The 20,339-nt window shown below is 42.1% G+C and overlaps 2 protein-coding genes across 2 annotated transcripts in view; both read left to right on the top strand.

Moving 5' to 3' along the window:
* Window positions 1-6,062: 6,062 nt before the first annotated feature.
* Window positions 6,063-13,235, top strand: LOC119414430 (protein ABHD8). Its single transcript, XM_037681522.1, has 4 exons — window positions 6,063-6,870; window positions 8,287-8,457; window positions 8,582-8,798; window positions 12,897-13,235. The coding sequence occupies exons 1-4, from the start codon at window positions 6,071-6,073 to the stop codon at window positions 13,104-13,106; spliced, it is 1,398 nt and encodes a 465-aa protein (XP_037537450.1). The 5' UTR covers window positions 6,063-6,070; the 3' UTR covers window positions 13,107-13,235.
* Window positions 13,236-19,088: 5,853 nt separating this feature from the next.
* Window positions 19,089-20,339, top strand: part of cfap53 (cilia and flagella associated protein 53) — a 12,032-nt gene continuing 10,781 nt past the window's right edge. The window contains exon 1 of the mRNA XM_037682019.1: window positions 19,089-19,154. Within this exon, the coding sequence (XP_037537947.1) occupies window positions 19,089-19,154 (66 nt within the window). The remainder of the gene's footprint in view (window positions 19,155-20,339) is intronic.

Genomic DNA, 20,339 nt, shown 5'->3' on the forward strand with positions numbered 1-20,339 from the left:
TCCCAATATTGTTTTGTTCGTGACTGAGCAAACAAAAAGTGATTCAAAACAATGCAATTGAAACAATTCAAAATTACCAATTATTATTTAACCTCATTTATCTCAAAATACTTTATTAAGACTATTTGGGTTACAGAAGAGAAAAGTCTTGAATATTTTCAGAATATAAAAAATTGCCCTCAGATGCTTTTCTTCTAATGACTAGTTATTAAAACTCACATTGCTCTTCTGATCATGTCTGTAACACGTGTGTCTACTTAAACTCCAGTATGTTAAAGATAATCAATGGAGCACTACAGTCATGCGAGAAAAAGATTTGAAAAATCTGTTTAAACCTTGTTTTGCCTTAATTTAAAAATGATCTTTTCCAAAATATTGCAACCTAAACTTAAGTAAAAAATAAATAAATAAAATAATAAAAAAATCTGTTTGTTTCTATCAAAAATTAAAAATGTGAAAAGTAAACATTACATCCACTGCACGATGACAGCAATTTTTTAATAATTTGTAACAGCTGTAGATGTGCTGCATAAAGTTCTGACATTTCAGGTTGAAACATTACTTCTTTGTTTCTATATTTTATGTCACAACTTGATTCCAAAAATAGATAAAATTTATGTTTTAAGTCTGACTTTCTGGACTTAATAGAAATTCAGTCGGTCTAATTCAATTATTATACAATTAAATTAATATGTAAGAAAAAGATAAATGCATTTGTCTATCTAAGCAGAAATCGTGTCCACTGTCCCCCAGAAGTCCTGTACGAGGTGATGGACAACAAGTCAGAGAGCACAAACTCCCTGTTGACAGGAAGAAACATCTGCTGGGACTCTGCAGGACAGGGAAGAGAAAGGCACAGTTTCTGTTGGGGGGGGACAGAGGACACAACGTTAATGCAAAGGCAGCAACGACTGAATAAAATGGTGCATATAGAGAGTAAAGACAACAGTGAGGACATGTGGTCAGAGCGGCCTCCAGCAGACAAACACGTCTAGCATAATGAAGGAACACATGTCAGGAAACTCAAGCCAACCCCTCACTACTGGGTTTATTTTAAAGGGAATGTTTTGGCCCAGTTAAAAAAAAAACATTCCTCTATAGATACAAAGATTGAATTAGCTGTGGGGTGGAAGGATCTAAATGCTGATGTCCAAGGAATAACTATGAGACCTCAAGAACACTTGTTGAACTAAAGCATATAATCAGTGGCAACAACATGTTCTATAAGTAGGTGGTGGAAACATCAGGAGAACTAGTTATTTGAAGAGGTCATCACGAGGACTGGCTGTGAAAAGAGCACATGAGAGAGAATCTCTCAGAAGTAAAGATGGGCAGAGGTTGACCAGTCTGTCTACAACTGCATCATAATGGGATCATTTCAAAATAATTTGACTATCTACAGCTCAGAATATCATCAAAGGTTTGAAAGAATTAATCTGTGCACAAAGAAAAGTCAGCAGTGCGTTAAAAACAGGTCTGATTCTGATCTGGACTCAGGACCACTTCCACTGCACTGAAAACACCGTTCACCTTGCATCATAAGTGCTGGCTAAAGCTCTATCAGGCAAAGAAGCCATATTTGAACACCACTGAGCATCACTGCTGTCTCAGCTGGGCTCATCTAAAATGGACTGAGGTAAAGTGGGAACTGTTTCGTGGTCTGATGAATAAAAATGTGAAATTCTTCCATGTCCCTGGAGAGGGAGCTGGCCTGTTACCAGTGCTCCCTTCTGACTGTTTTATCTGCATTTTACAAAACGTCCAAACTTTTTTGGAATTGTGGCTGAAGAAGAGACGGAAGATTTTTCCACACTTTCTTTTTATTTTTATTTAACTTTTAGGTAATCTCATTGAGTCATGAGGACTCATTTTCAAGAGAGACCGTTTGGGAGCAGATGCTGGGGGTTAAGGGCCTTGCTCAAGGGCACAGAGTGGGACAAATTGGCAGAGGCAGGTGTGGGTGCTTCACCTTTCCGGCTTTCCCCACTACATTTTGATGTTGTTGGTCCGGTGAGTCGAACCAGCGACGATCACAGGCCCACCTGGCTCGGTTGGTGGCAACCCAGTGTTCAATGGGAAACTTTGACAGATGCAGCCACTTTACACCAGTTCATATAACTCAAAACCAAAACATCACACCGACGTGTCATGAAAACCAACAGAGTGAGTTTAGTTCCTGTGGCTCTGCATGAATAATTTTCAGGGAGCCACTTCGTTTCAGATTAGAGGTCGTATGTTCCTCTGATTTTCTTGTGACGCAGTTCTGGAGGTTTAAACGCAGCTGGAGCTTCTCATGGTCATTTATCATCCTCACATGATCTGACCATCACTGTCCTTCCAGCAGACCGCAGTCCCCTCATCACAATCCTCGCCCTGGCAACAAACACACTGTCCTTCTCCTATTGGCCTCCTCTCAGCTCCCAGTTGTCCTCCATTCGTCCTCGCTGCTGCCACTCGGCGGCGGAAATGCACGAAGATTGCCGAGCCGGTCCGAGCGCCGCGGAACAGAGCTGGGGAGGGTTTGGGCCGCATTGGATCCTCAGGACAGGAGGGGTGCCGTTTGTTTTCGTAATGGGTGTCCTGTTAAAACGCATTTGGATCTGTTTCATGGCTGCACGCGCTCCCATCAGTCCCAGCACCTCGGCGTCCTGTAACAACACTCCAATAAGGCTGAAAAGGTGTTTGGTTGCATAGACCTCCCTCGACTGTCGTCCAGGTCCAGGTCCAGGTTGCGCATCTCCCAGTTCTGCAGGTAAGGACTCCATGTTTATTATGCTGCTCATTTTACTGAACACGTCAGCCTGTTGCTGTCGCGAACTGCATCTATTTATTATGCGACACTTCCCCCAACAGGACTAAACATTATGAGATGTTTGCGCATGAACAAAATATTAGCCTAATTCTTGATGTGCAAAAAAAAAAAAAAAAAAAAAAAGGCCTTTCGACCCATTTTCTATGACCTACTGTTCCTTAAACCTTAAATATTTTAAAACAAATGTTTTCAGAGGCTTTTGCTTCTGCACAGCTCATGATGCTCTGTAGTGAAATAATGTCCGACCTCCTGCTGCGCCTCTTGAGGTTCGTGCATCCAACAGAAAGTAGGTTAAAATGGTCTCCTTTTGCAAAGAGCCTATGCATGTGCACGAGAAATGAACACCCTGGCTGTGAAAACACACAACGTGCTCAATGCGGAATTGTTTTGGCACGCGCACAGCTGGATGGCTGCAGTCCAGATGAAAATGCATGTTGTTAAATCTGTTTACCTTCCTCCTTACAGCCTTTGATATATTGATAGGAAGTGGGTCAGCAAGGGAATCTCTATTCCCATTTCACCCCTACTGATCAATATTCTTATTGATTGTTCCGCGTCATAGGGTCATAGGTGCACCTGAGCCTTTCAGACAGACAGACAGACAGACAGACAGACAGACAGACAGTTAGTCAGACAGACAGACAGACAGTCAGTCAGACAGAGACAGAACACCAATTTCAAAAAGTTGCATAAAATGCCAATAAAGCCTAAATGTAAGGATTTGTGAATCTCAACGCCCATATTTTATTTACAGTGGATCATAGCAAACATATTAGGTGTTGAAACTAGGAAATTGTCCAATTTTTAGAAAAGGACAATTTGAATTTGCAACAGAGCAGAAACAGGACTGGGTATAAAGGGAGCATTTTACATTTTGTTCACATTGCAGGTCTTGATGTTCTATCAATATTTTGCTGAGGTCCAGTCTTTTACATTATATTATAAAATCTGAAGTTGGGTAATCAGAACTGACTTAATGGACGGACGGACGGACAGTTGGGTGGGTGAGTGGATGGATGGATGAACGGATGGGTGAGTGGATGGATGGATGGATGGGTGGGTGGATGGATGGATGGATGGATGGATGGATGGATGGATGGATGGATGGGTGAGTGGATGAATGGGTGGATAAATGGGTGGGTGAGTGGATGGATGGGTGGATGGATGGATGGATGGATGGACAGACAGTTGGGTGGATGGGTGAGTGGATGGATAGATGGATGGGTGGATGGATGAATGGATGGATGGATGGATGGACAGACAGTTGGGTGGATGGGTGAGTGGATGGATGTATGGATGTGTGTATTTGCTGCCACCACAGGTGATAGTTTCTGTGTCTGTACAGTGAGTGCTTGTTCTTCTGTCATGCGTCTCGTCAGCTCCTAGATAAATCTTAATAAAGTGAGAAAGACATCACTGGATGTTCGTCTCCAACTTTTGGACCTCTCAGTTCAAGATGGCCACTTTTCCTCATTAACAATATTCAACATTACATTTACTGTAACTCTGTCACTTTTGCACATGTTGAGATAAAGTCTCAATGTCTGACACATCTTGAAAGATCTTGCATGAGATAAGACATTTAACAAGGTTTGGTCAAAGTGGCTACAACCTCCTCCCTTCTTTTCTTATAATTCTCTGATTCCTAAACTCACACATGAAAGGTGGTGGGCTAAATGCTTTAAGGAGTGCTTGGTCTTTAATTTAAAGCTTGTTTTGGTCTGATTTGCATGATAATAAGTCGAGAGCATCCATCATTTTCAGATGTTTCAGTACCCTCAACAGTGACCCGAGGAAATAATAAAAAGACCATTTTCTTTTCAAAAGGAAGGAGTTGCTTAGAAACAGCTTGTGTTCAGTTTTCTAAGAATCAGATGAGACGTTTCCACTGAAGCAGCAGATGACTTTTTCAAATACTGCAACTAGTTTTCATTTATAGAAAGATACAGTAGATATAATGGATAACTAATATAATCACTGTTATCTTCTTTTTTTATTTGAATTTACCATTTTTATTTGAACAATATTTATAATAATATTTATATTATTCCTAGAATAAAAGTTATTGAAATTTATTCATTTTATGTATTTAGTTTAAATTGTATGGAATTTGTATTAAACATGTCACAACAACAATAAACAAACACCCCACCACCACCTTGGCACCTACTTATGACAGACTAATGACAAACAAACAAAAGAAAAACCAAACATGTTATAACCATACGTGTATACATATGACAGTAATATCAAACCATATTACTGTGGTGCTTAGTTGCAATGCAACGTTCCAACGTTCTGGTCTGTCTGCTTGGAGGGGAACCACCACTTCAATCTGTGAATCCAGTGTCAGTGACTTTAATGTCCAAGCGATGTTGCAAAGGCTAATCAACCAAGATGGCAACATCTAGAGCCTGGAGGAACTCAAGGCAGACCTTGTCCACCCCTGGAGTCCTGCCACTGAGGAGCTTTTTATGTATCTCAGCAACCTCAGCCCTAGTTATGGATGAACCCCAAAGTCCCTGACAGCATCACTGGTTGAGGTCAACAGCGCTCACCTTTACTATATATCACAGGTGTCAAACCCACTTGCAAAGGGGCCAAAATTAAAACCTTTCTCAAACTAAGGGTCGGTTTCAGAAAGTACATAAACTCAAATCAGATACCCAGCATCTTTTCTTGGTTGCAGGTTCCTCAACAAGAGTCTGATTGGTCTCCTTTGATGTTCTCTGTTGCACTTTCAACATCATAATCGAAGATTACTGAAAAAAATCAAGTGATGAAAGTATTTTTTGTTTAACATATCATCTTGGGGGCCAGATAAGATGTCCACAAGGGCCACATTTGAACTATTACCATTTTTGTGATTTCTGATCTTAGTTGGCCTCGGATGCCATCTTGAATTGGGATGATTTCAAAAGTGAACCAGTTACAGATTTTCAATCTTTTTTTTTTCCCAGAACGTTGTTTTTTAAATGTATTTATCCAGTTGTTTGTGTGATATTGTGCTAACAGACACATGCACACGCCTGCCTTTGTCTTTTGGCAGCTTGTATTAATACAAAGATAAGTCTATACCTTTTACTTCTCAGACTTGCTGTGTATTCATTGTTTGATATTTGGTTCTATTTTCAGAGTGCTGTGTGGCCATAGTAACTGTATACTGGAGTCACGTATCATGTTTTGAACTGTACTGTGCGGTACTCCATAGTTCCTGTTCTTAGTACTTTTGTAATGTTTCTGTTGCAGAGAAGTACCATGCTGACCAGCATTACTGACGGGATCCTGTGCTGTCTGACGGGGAAGACTGCCAGTCTTGTCTTGCCTCTGGAGTTGTCCGAAGCCTCCGATGGGTTTGAGTTTGTGGAGGTGAAACCCGGGAGGGTCTTGCGAGTGCGGCATATTGTTCCTGAGCATCAGCCTCCCGACACAGATGCAGGCCTGGTGAAGACGGATGCTGGCTGTGATGACGAGAACTCTGACAGTGACAGTGCTGGCACCAGCGTCCACTGCAAAAGGAAGATCACAGTTTACCGCAACGGCCAGCTGGTGATCGAGAACCTTGGCGACGTTTTGCACTCTGAAATCTTGCAGTGCCAGGATGGGGATTTGGAGCCCTGTAGCACCGTGGAGGTGGAGCTGGCCGACTACAAAGAGCTGCCCTCGTCTCCAGACCCAAACCCTGCTCCACCTCCAGGCTTGTTATCCTCTGAAGAGCAGAAACCTGCTCCACCCCCTCGCCGCCGCCGTCGCAAGCCTAAGCGCACAGTGCTCATTGACTCGAAGCGGGTTATCTCGAGCTGCAAAGGAACGCATTCGGATGTGGCCCTGTTCTTTATTCATGGCGTAGGAGGCTCTCTGGACATTTGGAGCAGTCAGCTGGACTTCTTCTCCCGTCTGGGCTATGAGGTCATAGCGCCGGACTTGGCGGGACACGGAGCCAGCACTGCTCCGCAGATCGCAGCAGCTTACACGTTCTATGCTCTGGCAGAAGACCTGCGGGCCATCTTTAAGAGATACGCGCGGAAACGCAACATTCTCATTGGCCACTCGTACGGGTGAGGAGCTTTCAGGAGCTTTGATCAGAAATTATGTGGTTTGGAAAAATGTTGTCGGACAGTGCCAGACATACTTTTGAGAACGCTGAGTCAGCTTTTCCTGTTTTTATTTACATGCAGTTGTAGAAAATCTACTTCTGCATTATATATTTTTTGTCATTTCTAGGATATGGATGCTCTGACTTCTGTTTTTATTGTTTTTGTTTTATATTTGTTAAAATAGTAAACTTGATTTAGAAATGTGTTCCTCATAAAAACACATTAAGATCTATTGAAGTCCTTCAAAACTTTGAAGTTTGCTTCAGCATACTTGGTCTGCAGTTGTCTTCCTATGCTACCTTTAGCTTTAAGCTAGTATTCTGTTACTTTTAGATCATAGCTAGCTTTTATTACATTTTAATTCCAGCAAGTGTTTTGCTTCCTTTTACCACGTTGCGTTGAGCAAGCCTTTTCTTGTAGCTTTCAGGTACCATTCTCACACCTACCAGAGCACTACTTTTAGCTTTTAACTAGCCTTTAGTCACTTTTAGCATATAGCTAGTTAGTTTAAGTACAAGTGTTATGTGTTCATTGTATGTTCTCATACAATGACAAAATTAGTTCTCTGTATTCCATCGCACCTGGGATACACCCAGGTGGAGCAGTGGGCAGCTACTGAGTGTTCAGGGAGCAGTAGGGATGGGATGTCTTGCTCAGAGACACCACGGCAGAGTGGCTGGGAGTTGAGCCGTGACTTTCTGGTCCCATCTCGGCTCCTAGTTTAGTTGGTCTTTTAGTTATTACAACTTTTGGACAGCTTTTTGCTACTTTAGCTTCTAGCATATTTATACTTTTAGGTTTTCGTTAGTCTATTGATATTTTTAGCTTTTAGCCGGCCTTTTGCTACTTTAGCTTCTAGAAATTTGATACACTTAGCTAACCATTTTGCTACTTTTAGCTACCCTTTTGTGCCTTTTATTAGCTGCTTACTACTTGTAGTTAAATGTTTAGCTCACATTTAACTTTTTAGCTACTAGCTATCCTAAGCTACTTGAGCTTTTAGATTGCCATTTGATATCTTTGGCTATAATTTTACTATTTTAACTGGCCTTTTGCTTCCTTTAAGTTAACTAGCTATCCTTTTGCTACATTAGGCTTTGATTAGGCCTCTTACTACTTTTAGCTTTTAGCTAGTGATTTTATTTATTTTTCAGTTAGCATTTTGATACTTCTGGCTGTTATCAAGTGTTTAGCTCCTAATAGTGTTTAGCTTTTCTTTTTTTTTTACCAACTCAGTTACAGTTTTGTCTGCAAAGTCATTGAGCTTTTAGCATCGATGCTACATTTTCACAGGCAGAATTTCTCTCATCAAAGCTGCTTTTGATTTGTGACGAACACGTCGTTAGCGTGACGCTATCATCCCACCGTCTCTTACAGAGTGTCATTTTGCACCTTCCTGGCCCATGAATATCCTGATCTAGTCCACAAGGTGGTGATGATCAATGGAGGGGGTCCCACAGCTCTGGAGCCCAGCCTCTGCTCCATCTTCCAGCTTCCATCTTGTGTCCTCCACTGTCTGTCACCTTGTCTGGCCTGGAGCTTCCTGAAGTAAGAGCTGCTTTTGATGCTGTGAATGATTTCAAATGTCAGAGAGGAAAGAAAACAAACCACTTCTACAAAATATGAACTTCACCTTTAATTTTTTTGTGTTTGTGGTTTTTTAACCCCGTAGAGCTGGGTTTGCTCGTCAAGGTGCCAAAGAGAAGCAGCTGTTGAAGCAGGGTAACGCTTTCAACGTGTCTCCATTTGTCCTGAGAGCCATGATGAGTGGTCAGTACTGGCCTGAGGGAGATGAGGTCTACCATGCTGAACTCACCGTGCCCATCCTGTTGGTTCACGGCATGTGTGACAAGTTTGTGCCGGTGGAGGAGGACCAGCGCATGGCAGAGGTAAAATAAAAATCTGCATCCAAACATTGAGCTTTTAAAATGTATGCACACTCTATTTACACATTTTAGAGTCAGTTTCTTTATTGTCATACGCACCCCATGTGGTACATGTGGTGGAATGAAATTATGTACACAAGGTCCCAGTTACATCCAACAATAAAATGTAAAAGAAAAACAATGATAACATCTAAGATATTAACTAAGAAAAGCATCAACTAAATATACACTAAGCACTAATAGCATTAAAACATTATGTTGAACAGCAGCATGAACATGTGAGCAGATGAGCACGAATGAACACAGCAACATGAAACAGATCAGCAGCAACATGAAACAGATCAGCAGCAACATGAAACAGATCAGCAGCAACATGAAACAGATCAGCAGCCACATGAAACAGATCAGCAGGAACATGAAACAGATCAGCAGCAACATGAAACAGATCAGCATGGTGGGATTTTTTCACACTGATTATTCTGGTTAGATTCATGAGACTTAACAGCTTCAGGGTAGAAGCTGTTCCTCAGTCTAGTGGTTCTACACTTAATGCTCCTTAACCTCCTTCCTGAGGGGAGTGGGAAAAAAAGTGTGTATGCTGGGTGAGTGGGGCCCTTCATGATGCGGGTGGCCCTCTTCCTGAAACTGTAGGTGTAGATGTCTGTGATGGTGGGGAGACTGACTCCAACATCTTCTGTGCAGCCTTCACCACTCTCTGCAAAGCTTTTCTTTCTGCAGCTGTGCAGCCTCCATGCCACACGTTGATGCTGGAGCACAGGATGCTCTCCACTGCACACAGGGCCAGATTAACACTTCGCTGTACCCTGGGCAACAATCTTCAAGGGCCCCATCATCACGACCCCAGAATCACCATAATCTGGCAAAATACAGAATAAATTACCATAATATACAGTAAATATACTTAAAATTCTAATTGTTAAGTGTATTTTTATGTAAAAAACTCCAAATGCTCATTGACACAAATCAAGACTGAATTAAGTTGAACGCACTTTGAACACCACATGACACCACATGTGTACTTGTTTAGTAAAGTGTTGATCACTGGTGTTTCATAAGCATTTATAATATGTGTGGTGGGGGGACACACTGATGGGGGGTCTGGGGGTCCTCCCCCAGAAAAGTTTGAATAAAGTAGATGCCATTTCCTGCATCCTGTTGTATTTTAATGGTTGTTTAACATCTAGTTTTACCTACATAAGTAAACACTTGGAACACCTCAGGATTCCCCTGGAGGAGCTGGTCCAAGTGTCTGGGGGGAGGGAAGTCTGGACCTCCCTACTTAGGCTGGTACCCCCATGGATGGATGGAAGTAAACACTTGATTCAGTAACTATTTTAGAGTTAATGGTACAACAAGAAGTAACCTGACCAACAGCTGATTCAATAATTAAAAATATTATATATTCAAAGGTGACGATTTGATGCCCAAATTAAAATTAAATATCTGTAACTAAGTTGACTTCAAATGCAACAAGATTATCAATGAATGTTTGTGACAAAGGATTTACTGAGTTTAACAAAGATTCATTCAAGAAACCTCCCAGTATAAATCATAAAACCAGTATGACTTCTGCTCGTTCTAAATTTGTCAAATGGTCTAAATCTCCTAAAGTGAAGGAGAATCATTTAAAATAATAAATAAGATATATCCTGTAGCCATGTTTCTGCAAAGAAGATTTAAATTTGATGTTGATTTGTGTGTCTTTAGTAAATCACAAGATGAATCCCTCGAGCATTTTTTCATGTCACTACAAAGTGTTTGGTCAAACATCAGAAACTGGATTAATCTCAAACATTCATTCTTCTCATGCTGATGACATTTTACTTGATGTGGATAACTGAAGCTCAGCTTTCTCTGATGCCATAAATAAAGTCGTACTTATAACAAAGTACAACATTCACTGTAGTAAGAGGAGAGATAATAATCCCTCCTTCCTGTTTGATGAACGATTTTAAGTCATAATATTCTTCATTAAGTAGAATTCAAAAAGCGTTCAATACAAAAACAACTGGACTTTATTTGTAACAGAAGACGTAGATTAAGTAGATTAAAAATCTGTGAAACTGCTAAAATCATCTCACAACAGATAAAACTTATTGTTTTAATTAAAACGATGTTTCTCAAGAAAAAAAAACTGATGTTCTTGTCAACAGGTAAGGGGCGTTTACCTTGGGGACAAATTGAGGTCGTCGATTGGTCAGTTACTGACACGCCTTCTGAGTTGATTGACAGTTCGCACTGTCGAAGATCCGATTAAAAAAAAACAAAAAACCGAGAGCTGCAGCAGCTGGGAGGAGGCAGGGCTGCACAAATGCAGCGGAAGCGCAGCAGTTTCTCTGTGCAGCGCAGAGCTCCAAGTAAAGCAGGAGACAACCAGATATTTAGCTTGTGCCCTCACTGCCCTGGGCCCCAGAGATCCAGGGCCCCTGGGTAGTTGCCCATATGGTTAATCCGGCCTTGACTGCACACCTGTAGAAGGAGGTGAGGACTGAGCTTCCCAGACCAGCTCATCTCAGCCACCTGAGGAAGTAGAGTCTCTGATGAGCTTTCTTACAGCTGAGGTTGTCATTCAGGTGCACACACAAGTACTTGTAGCTGTAACCACTTCCACAGCAGATCCTCCTATGTTGGTGGGGGGGTGGGGTGGGGGTCGGGGGCAGGTTTGTTTGTTCCATCTGAAGTCCACAACCATCTCCTTTGTCTTCTTCACATTGATGTGAAGGTTGTTCTTCCTGCACCAGCTCTCCGGGTGTTACACCTCCTGCTTGTAGCTGGACTCATCGTTGTTTGTGATGCATCCCACCACCTGCAAACTTTACAATGTGACAGCCTGGATGGGTAGCTGCACAATCATACGTGAGCAGCGTGAACAGGAGAGGACTCAGCACACATCCCTGAGGTGAGCCAGTGCTGAGGGTTATGGTGGAGGATAACTGTTAGTTGTGCTCCACAAATCTGGCCTTTATGGAAGAGTGACAAGAAGTTGTTGGAAGAAAACCAGAAGAAGTCCTGTCTGCAGTTTGACTCGCAGCTAACACGCAGAAGAAGGAGCTCTGCTCAGACCAGAGCCGAAGTTTGTGACCTCAGTGTAAAACCCTGTGAGGAATAAATGATGCTTCAGCAGGGACAGGGAATCTGGTCAGAGATGACGGGAAGATGAATGGAGTTAAATTCAGGACAATCCTGAAAGAAAAGCAGAAGACTTCAGACTGAGGGGAGGGTCACCTCCCTATGGGAAGTTTTAGTTGACAAACCCTGAAAGAGTTCAAGTAGGTTTATTGTCATTCACACCACATGTGGTACATGAGGTGGAATGAAATTATGTACACAGGGTCCCAGTCACACCCAAAAATAGCTAAATATAAAGTGTAAAAAGAAACAGTAAATAAGGATCTAAGATATATGCTAAATATATAAACGCTAAACAAACACCAAACGGTACGCTGAAAGATCAAAGATATACACTAAACACTAATAATGTAAAACAATATGGTGTAACAACAGCAGCACGAACATGAGTCTGTGGTGAGTAGATGGGTACGAATGAGCTTACAGCTGAAGATGGTTCTACAAAGTGTTGACTCAGTGAGGCTGAATGCAAATACTCACCACCACTTTTTTCCAACCTTTCCAACTATCCATCCATCCATTATCTTTACCCGTTTATTCCATTTTGGGTCATGGGGGTCGCTGGTGCCCATGTCCAGCAATCACTGTGCAAGGGGCGGGGTACACCCTGGACGGGTCGCAAGTCCATCACAGGGCCACATAGAGACAAACGAGACAAAAAACCATTCACTCGGTCACTCCAGGGGCCTATATATATATATATATATATATATATTATATATTATATATATATATATATATATATTATTATTATTATTTTTTTTTTAAACCATTTGTCATGTTTTTCACTTCCCAGTATGTACTGCTTTGTGTTGTACTTTGTGTAAAGTCCCAGTCAAACACAAAACTTACAAACTGTGGAGAAGTTGTTTTCATGGCGCTGTAGCAAAACGCTTGTCAGCTCTGTGACACTTTCAGACCTAAACGTTGGCATTTGTTTTGTGTTTCCAGATCCTCTTGTTTGCCTTTCTGAAGGTCATTGAGGAAGGAAGTCACATGGTCATGATGGAGTGTCCCGACACCGTCAACACCCTCCTCCACGAGTTCTTTCTCTGGGAACCAGACATGTCGAGAAAAGACAGTCGCAGGGCAGACCCAGATAAAGCTGCCTGTGACACAGTCGGCACACAGAAACTCAACAAGCCTCTGGACAAACACTAGAGCTGAAGAACCAAGCAGAGGGTTTGTTTCCTGCAGCTGGCACGTGTTTTTAAAGCTCCCAGGCTGAGAGAGATTACAAGCAGGGCTGCATCTTCAGGATGTGCACGTCCACTGGCGCTTCGAGATAAAGCACCAAATATCGTACAATGAAAAGGAACGGGTGCAAACACAAGTTCTTTTCCACTTCTGCACCAGTTTGTGCTTCGTTGCACCGAAATGACTCCATACCTGGTGCCTGAGAGGACCGCCTTTGGGACGCTTGCGAGGAGAAGCTGCAAAATGTGAACGACAACATTTTCAAATGATGTCATTATTTCCTTGTCAAGTTTATTATGGCTTTGGAAAACGTTCAGCTTCCGGTTGAATCAGTTTTAGCTCTGCTTTTAGTGGAAACCTGGTGACTGAAGGTGCAGAAAGCTGATTCAGAGTGGTGTTGGAGGACAACTCAGAAGTCCGTGGTATTAATGGTACATTGTGAAACACTGACTGGATGGGAGGGGGAACTGACGGAACATTTAAAAGCCAACAAAGTAATATTAATAATTATATTATTAATGATATACTAATATACATGTAATGTGTATTAAATAATTGCATCCCGTGTGAACAGAAAATATATTCTGAAAGGAAAACATTTCTCAGCTGTGATGTGTTACAGTGACCCACAAGTGTATTCATTCTGTCCAACAGGACCTTCACTCTGCGTCACTGTTAAATGATTAACAGCTGACATTACGAAAGCTAAATAAAAAGCCATGTTATAGTGCCAGCACAACGTCACTAATGGATTCATTCATCACTGCATGAAAATCATCTGATGTTCACCTCGAGATGAACGAACCAAACACAGGAACATTGGGAGCTTTGTCTCAGCTCTGGCCCCGACGTATTCCAAAGAAAGACCTAAATATTTTTCCTTAAAGGCATATTGTTCACCGTCACCGGTCATGTCCAGGTTTAAATCAAGATTACCTTGTGAGATGACGGTTTGTAAAACTTTAACAAAATGTGCTGGCTGATGTAATGCAATACTCCAACGTACAGTGTGTGTTCTGAATGACTCTCAGCTACTACCACACCACACCTTAGCTGAATCTGTAGCGCTGACTGAGTTCAGCTGTGGCAGCCATCTTTCATTGGCTCCAAACAGTAATCAAATCCAAGCAGTTAATAGCAAACAAAATCAAATAATTAAAGGTTTGGCACAATTTCTTTGTGCTCAGACTATGTTTTGGAGATCAGTCTCAGCTACTACCACACCCGATTTGAAGCCAATATTTGTGTAATTGACTGAGTTTTAGCTATTTTGGAGTTTTCAGGTCAATTGGCTGTGGCAGCCATCTTTAATTGGCTTGATGATTTTTTTGTTTTTTGCAAGTTTCATTAAAATTTGTCCAGTGGTTCATGAAATATTTTGCTAACAGATACACAAACATCAATCTCCTGTCGGTGGTGGACGATAAAAAGCTCCTGTGGGAGCTCAGACTCAAAGATGGGATTGTTGCAGCACAGCTCTCTAACGTGTTGTTCCTACAACATACGTCCATCCTTCGTGTTTGTTATTGTAGATCTAAACTAACAACTTCCTGAACAAACTGTCATGTGACGGGTTTCTACTGCTGGATGCTGAAAAAGCTGTGAGCGTTTCCTCTACTTGTTCAGTCCACCCCGAGTGTGGATTTCTATCAGAGTTTTGCTCCTTGTCCTTGTCTCATAGTGGGACAGTACGTGTACTGGTCTCATAGTGGGACAGTACAATGGGAGTGAACGTGTACTGGTCTCATAGTGGGACAGTACAATGGGAGTGAACGTGTACTGGAACAGAGGCATTCTTTAAAGGAATGCATTTCACCCACCGCCTTAAAGAGTTTTAGACAAGAGAAGGAACACAGTTGTAGCTGCTTTAGTCCAACTTTGTATATTATGCAAGATTATAGAAGATCTGTTGGTATGCTGGCCCTTAGATTATGTGATGTATATGACTCTCAGCTACTACAACGTTGGATTTTAGCTCAGTATCCAGAAAGTTGACGGAGTTATTGCCATTTATGTGTCGAATATTGTTGATGACCATGTTGCAATTGGATGAACATCCAGTGATTACTTTCTGAGTGTTTCCCTGACAGTGTTTGCTGTGTGGATGGCTCTTGGCGTTGTGTGTCAGCAGGTGTAAATAGTCGGGTGATAAACCGGCTGCCTTTGGGCTTTAACGAAATCAACCAGCTCGCCAAAGGAGGAGGAGAGTTTAGCACTCAACATGTTGGGCTGTTAAATGTGCGTTTTGAGAGAAAAAGCAGATGCAACATGACTTGTTTTATGCAACCAAAACTAAAGTAGTGTGGAAATGAACAAATGTGGAACTGATGTCTCTAAAACAGACACTTTTATGGACTCTCTGAAAACCGCCGTGTGCTGCTGATATCTCCTTCAGTGTTAGAGGCTGATAAAGCTGTGTGGACGACAGGGTGCACATGTCCTTCCTCGTATGCTCAAACTGTTACGCGCTAACTCTTTTGTGTGCTAAAACTGTGTAAACGTTACTGTTACATTTATTAATGGGAATGGTGCGGTATATGCACTGCCTGTGTTGATGCGTACGTTATTATATAGCCTAAACACTCGGATTCAGTGTAACAATGTGCCTTTCCTGGTACAAAATAAAACTGATGTTCACCTTCAAATTGTGTTTTTGTGTGTTTTTTATTATTGAAGTTCTGTGTCTGCCATGGTGACCATGTGTCCTCCTCTGCAACTCTTTTGTGTGGGGTTCCACAGAGCTCAGTTTTAGGCCCCCTCCTCTTCACGCTGTACCTGCTCCGTCTTGGCTCCATTTTTTTTTAGAAAATATAGGATCTCCTTTCATTGTGACTCGGATGATACACAGATATATGTCTTGCTAAATAAAAAGGACTCCAACTCTCTGTTTTCATGTCTGGAGGACATCAAAACCTGGATGGCTGTGAACTTCCATCCATCCATTATCTTTACCCGTTTATTCCATTTTGGGTCACGGGGGTCGCTGGTGCCCATGTCCAGCAATCACTGTGCGAGGGGCGGGGTACACCCTGGACAGGTCGCAAGTCCATCACAGGGCCACATAGAGACAAACGAAACAAACAACCATTCACTCTCTCACTCACACCTAGGGACAATTTAGAGTTACCAATCAGCCTAACATGCATGTTTTTGGTCTGTGGGAGGAAACCGGAGTACCCGGAGAAAACCCACGCATGCACGGAGAGAACATGCAAACTCCACCCAGAAGGCCCCTGGACCGGGGTTTGAACCAGGGACCTGTTCGCTGAGAGGCAGCAGCTCTACCAGTTGCGCCACCGTGCTGCCCCGGCTGTGAACTTCTTAAAGTTAATTGAAGGAGAAACAGAGGTGATGGGTCTTTGGACTTTGGCCCAGTACATCAGCCCAACAATTACAAACCCAGGAGTCAAAGTTGATGCTGGACTAAAGTTAAAAAATAATCACATCAGAGCAGGTGTTAAATCTAATGTTTTCCATCTGAGGCCAATTATCAAAGCCAATTATTTCTCAGCATTTGGAGTAACAGTAATCCACGCTTTTGTGACCACTCGGCTGGACTACTGTAACGTACTCTACACAGGAATCAGTGACTCGTGTATCTGTCAGCTTCAGAGGGTACAGAATGCTGCTGCACGGCTTTTAACTGGTACACAAAAGTTTGACCACATTTAGCCACCCTGCACTGGCTGCTCGTACATTGTAGGATTCATTTTAAAATTATTTTATTTGCTTTTAAAGCTCTAAATGGACTTGCCCCACCCTAACTATCTGAGTTGCTACATCCGTACACACCCTCTCGATCCCTCAGGTCATGTGATCAGCTGCTCCTGAGTGTGCCGAAGACAAAGCGTAAGCTCAGAGGAGACCGAATTAGCATATCATGAAAAGGTTCTCTAAACAAGCTATTAACCTAACCATCTGAATCAACGACGTAACTCTAAACACCTGCAAAAGATTCCTGAGGCTTTTAAAAACTCCCAGCCTTGTTCATTACTCAAAACCGCAATCATGGGTAAGACTGCCGACCTGACTGCTGTCCAGAAGGCCATCATTGACACCCTCAAGCAAGAGGGTAAGACACAGAAAGAATTTGCTGAACGAATAGGCTGTTCCCAGAGTGCTGTATCAAGGCACCTCAGTGGGAAGTCTGTGGGAAGGGAAAAGTGTGGCAGAAAACGCTGCACAACGAGAAGAGGTGACCGGACCCTGAGGAGGATTGTGGAGAAGGGCCAATTCCAGACCTTGGGGGACCCGCGGAAGCAGTGGACTGAGTCTGGAGTAGAAACATCCAGAGCCACCGTGCACAGGCGTGTGCAGGAAATGGGCTACAGGTGCCACATTCCCCAGGTCAAGCCACTTTTGAACCAGAAACAGCGGCAGAAGCACCTGACCTGGTCTACAGAGAAGCAGCACTGGACTGTTGCTCAGTGGTCCAAAGTACTTTTTTCAGATGAAAGCAAATTTTGCATGTCATTCGGAAATCAAGGTGCCAGAGTCTGGAGGAAGACTGGGGAGAAGGAAATGCCGAAATGCCAGAAGTCCAGTGTGAAGCACCCACAGTCAGTGATGGTCTGGGGTGCCGTGTCATCTGCTGGTGTTGGTCCACTGTGTTTTATCAAGGGCAGGGTCAATGCAGCTAGCTATCAGGAGATTTTGGAGCACTTCATGCTTCCATCTGCTGAAAAGCTTTATGGAGATGAAGATTTCATTTTTCAGCACGACCTGGCACCTGCTCACAGTGCCAAAACCACTGGTAAATGGTTTACTGACCATGGTATTACTGTGCTCAATTGGCCTGCCAACTCTCCTGACCTGAACCCCATAGAGAACCTGTGGGATATTGTGAAGAGAAAGTTGAGAGATGCAAGACCCAACACTCTGGATGAGCTTAAGGCTGCTATCGAAGCATCCTGGGCCTCCATAACACCTCAGCAGTGCCACAGGCTGATTGCCTCCATGCCACGCAGCATTGAAGCAGTCATTCATGCAAAAGGATTCCCGACCAAGTATTGAGTGCATAACTGAACATGATTATTTGAAGGTTGGCGTTTTTTGTATTAAAAACACTTGTCTTTCATTGGTGGGATGAAATATGCTAATTTTTTGGGACAGGCATTTTGGGTTTTCATGAGCTGTATGCCATAATCATCAGTATTAAAACAATTAAAGACATGAAATATTTCAGTTGGTGTGCAATGAATCTGAAATATATGAAAGTTTCATTTTTATCATTACATTATGGAAAATAATGACCTTTATCACAATATGCTAATTTTTTTGAGAAGGACCTATAGAGGACGACGATAACTAGACTAACGGTGGCAACAACCAGAGTGTCCAACAGATGGCGCCATAGTAAAACATAAAGTAACAGGCGATTTTTTTTTTTTTAATCGTTTGTCCTATTTATTTAATTAATTTTAACAACTGAAAAGTCGGGGTTTAACCTAAAGGAAATATGAATTAAATACCATCATGTCATTCATTAGGCACATTTGTGCACAACACATCTGGATGGGAATGATTTACGACACCTAGAGTTCGAGCAAAACTGCGCATGCGCACTTGCAGCCTGACGCTCGTTTGCTAAAATCATGGATAAACTGCGCCTTAAAATAAAACCCAATTAACGCGAAAATACTGCGTAAAGTGCGTGTTTTTACACGTTGTTAACACAGTTTTCGTGTGAACTTCTTACGCGCAAACAATACATACTTTACGCATTGTTTGCGCGTCAGACTCACGTGAAATATTCACGAGTATTTGACCCGGATGGCTTGCCGTGAGCCGCCATGAGGCGCGTGTGTTTAACTGTTACCATGGTAACGGAACTGCGACGTCCCCTAGGAACGGATGTGTTTTAACAGTTTACAGCTGAAGTTACAAAATAATAATATAACATAAACTAAAGAAGAAGAGCCGGAAGTTGTGAGGAAAATGATGAAGATGATGGTCGGTGAGAAGAGAAGATGCAGAGAGTTTAATGGACCGACGCCTCATTCAGTGGCTGTGGTGAGAAAACAAAGTACTGTAGTATAAATACTGTGGAGGTAAAGTTCTGAGGTAAAGAGAAAAGCACGGAGTTCTATAGTACAAATACTGCGGAGGCAAAGTACTCGGGTAAAGAATGAACTGTAGTATAAAAACTGTAGAGGAAAAGTACTCTGGTAAAGAGCAAAACATAGAGTACTATAGCACAAATACTCTGGAGGATAAGTACTTGGGTACAGAGGAAAACACTGAGTACTATAGTACAAATACTGTGGAGGAAAAGTACTCAACACAAAGTACTATAGTACTGGATGGATGGATGGAAAAGTGTTCTTGTACAGAGTAAAACACAAAGTACAGGCTAGTACAAATGCAGTGGAGGAAAAGTACTCAGGTACAGAGTAAAACACAAAGTACTATAGTACAAATACTGTGGAGGAAATGTTATCAGGTAAAGAGTAAAACACAAAGAACTATAGTACAAATACTGTGGAGTGTAGTAGAAATACTACCGTGTACTCAAGTAACGAGGAAAGCTGTGTCATCTGTGAGTTTCAGCAGAATTTAAACAAAGTATTTGAATGTAAAGAGGGTCATAGTTTCATTAGTAAATCATGAGTTGCAGCTGATGGGGTCATCAGTTCTTCAGATCTCCAGGAGTTGATCTTTGCCGTGTTTTATTTGTAATAAACTGATGTTTTCTCATGTTTTAGTTCACGGTCAGCAGAATAACTCCCAGAATTCAGGCTCAGATTTATCTTCATCTGTGATACACAAAAGAAAGTTTGTGCAGTGGGTTGATTCTCCACATTTAACTCAGTCAGAGTCAGAGTCAGAGTCAGAGTTTCTTTATTGTCATTCGCACCTCATGTGGTACATGTGGTGGAGCGAAATTATGTACACAGGGTCCCAGTTGCATCCAACAATAAAATGTATAAGAAAAACAGTAATAACATCTAAGATATGAACTAAGAAAAACATCAACTAAATATACACTAAGCACTCATAACATAAAACATTGAACATCAGCACAAACATGAACATGAGTCTGTGAGCAGATGTGCACGCATGAACACATCAACATTGAAACAGATCAGCAGCAACATGAAACAGATCAGCAGCAACATGATATGGTTTTTCACAGTGATTATTCTAGTTATGTCATAGCTCTGCTCTCTGTCAGCTCCTCTGTCATGCTGCACACTC

The sequence above is a fragment of the Nematolebias whitei genome, chromosome 9, assembly GCF_014905685.2.
Source record: "Nematolebias whitei isolate Nwh7 chromosome 9, NemWhi1, whole genome shotgun sequence".
Classification (NCBI taxonomy): Eukaryota; Metazoa; Chordata; class Actinopteri; order Cyprinodontiformes; family Rivulidae; genus Nematolebias; species Nematolebias whitei.

Bases quoted from the DNA above. Each gene is read 5' to 3' on its own strand.
- LOC119414430 (XM_037681522.1), top strand. From the start codon at position 6,071: ATGCTGACCAGCATTACTGACGGGATCCTGTGCTGTCTGACGGGGAAG. The intron at 6,871-8,286 runs GTGAGGAGCTTT...CGTCTCTTACAG, and splicing joins CTCATTGGCCACTCGTACGG to AGTGTCATTTTGCACCTTCC. The intron at 8,799-12,896 runs GTAAAATAAAAA...TTGTGTTTCCAG, and splicing joins AGGACCAGCGCATGGCAGAG to ATCCTCTTGTTTGCCTTTCT.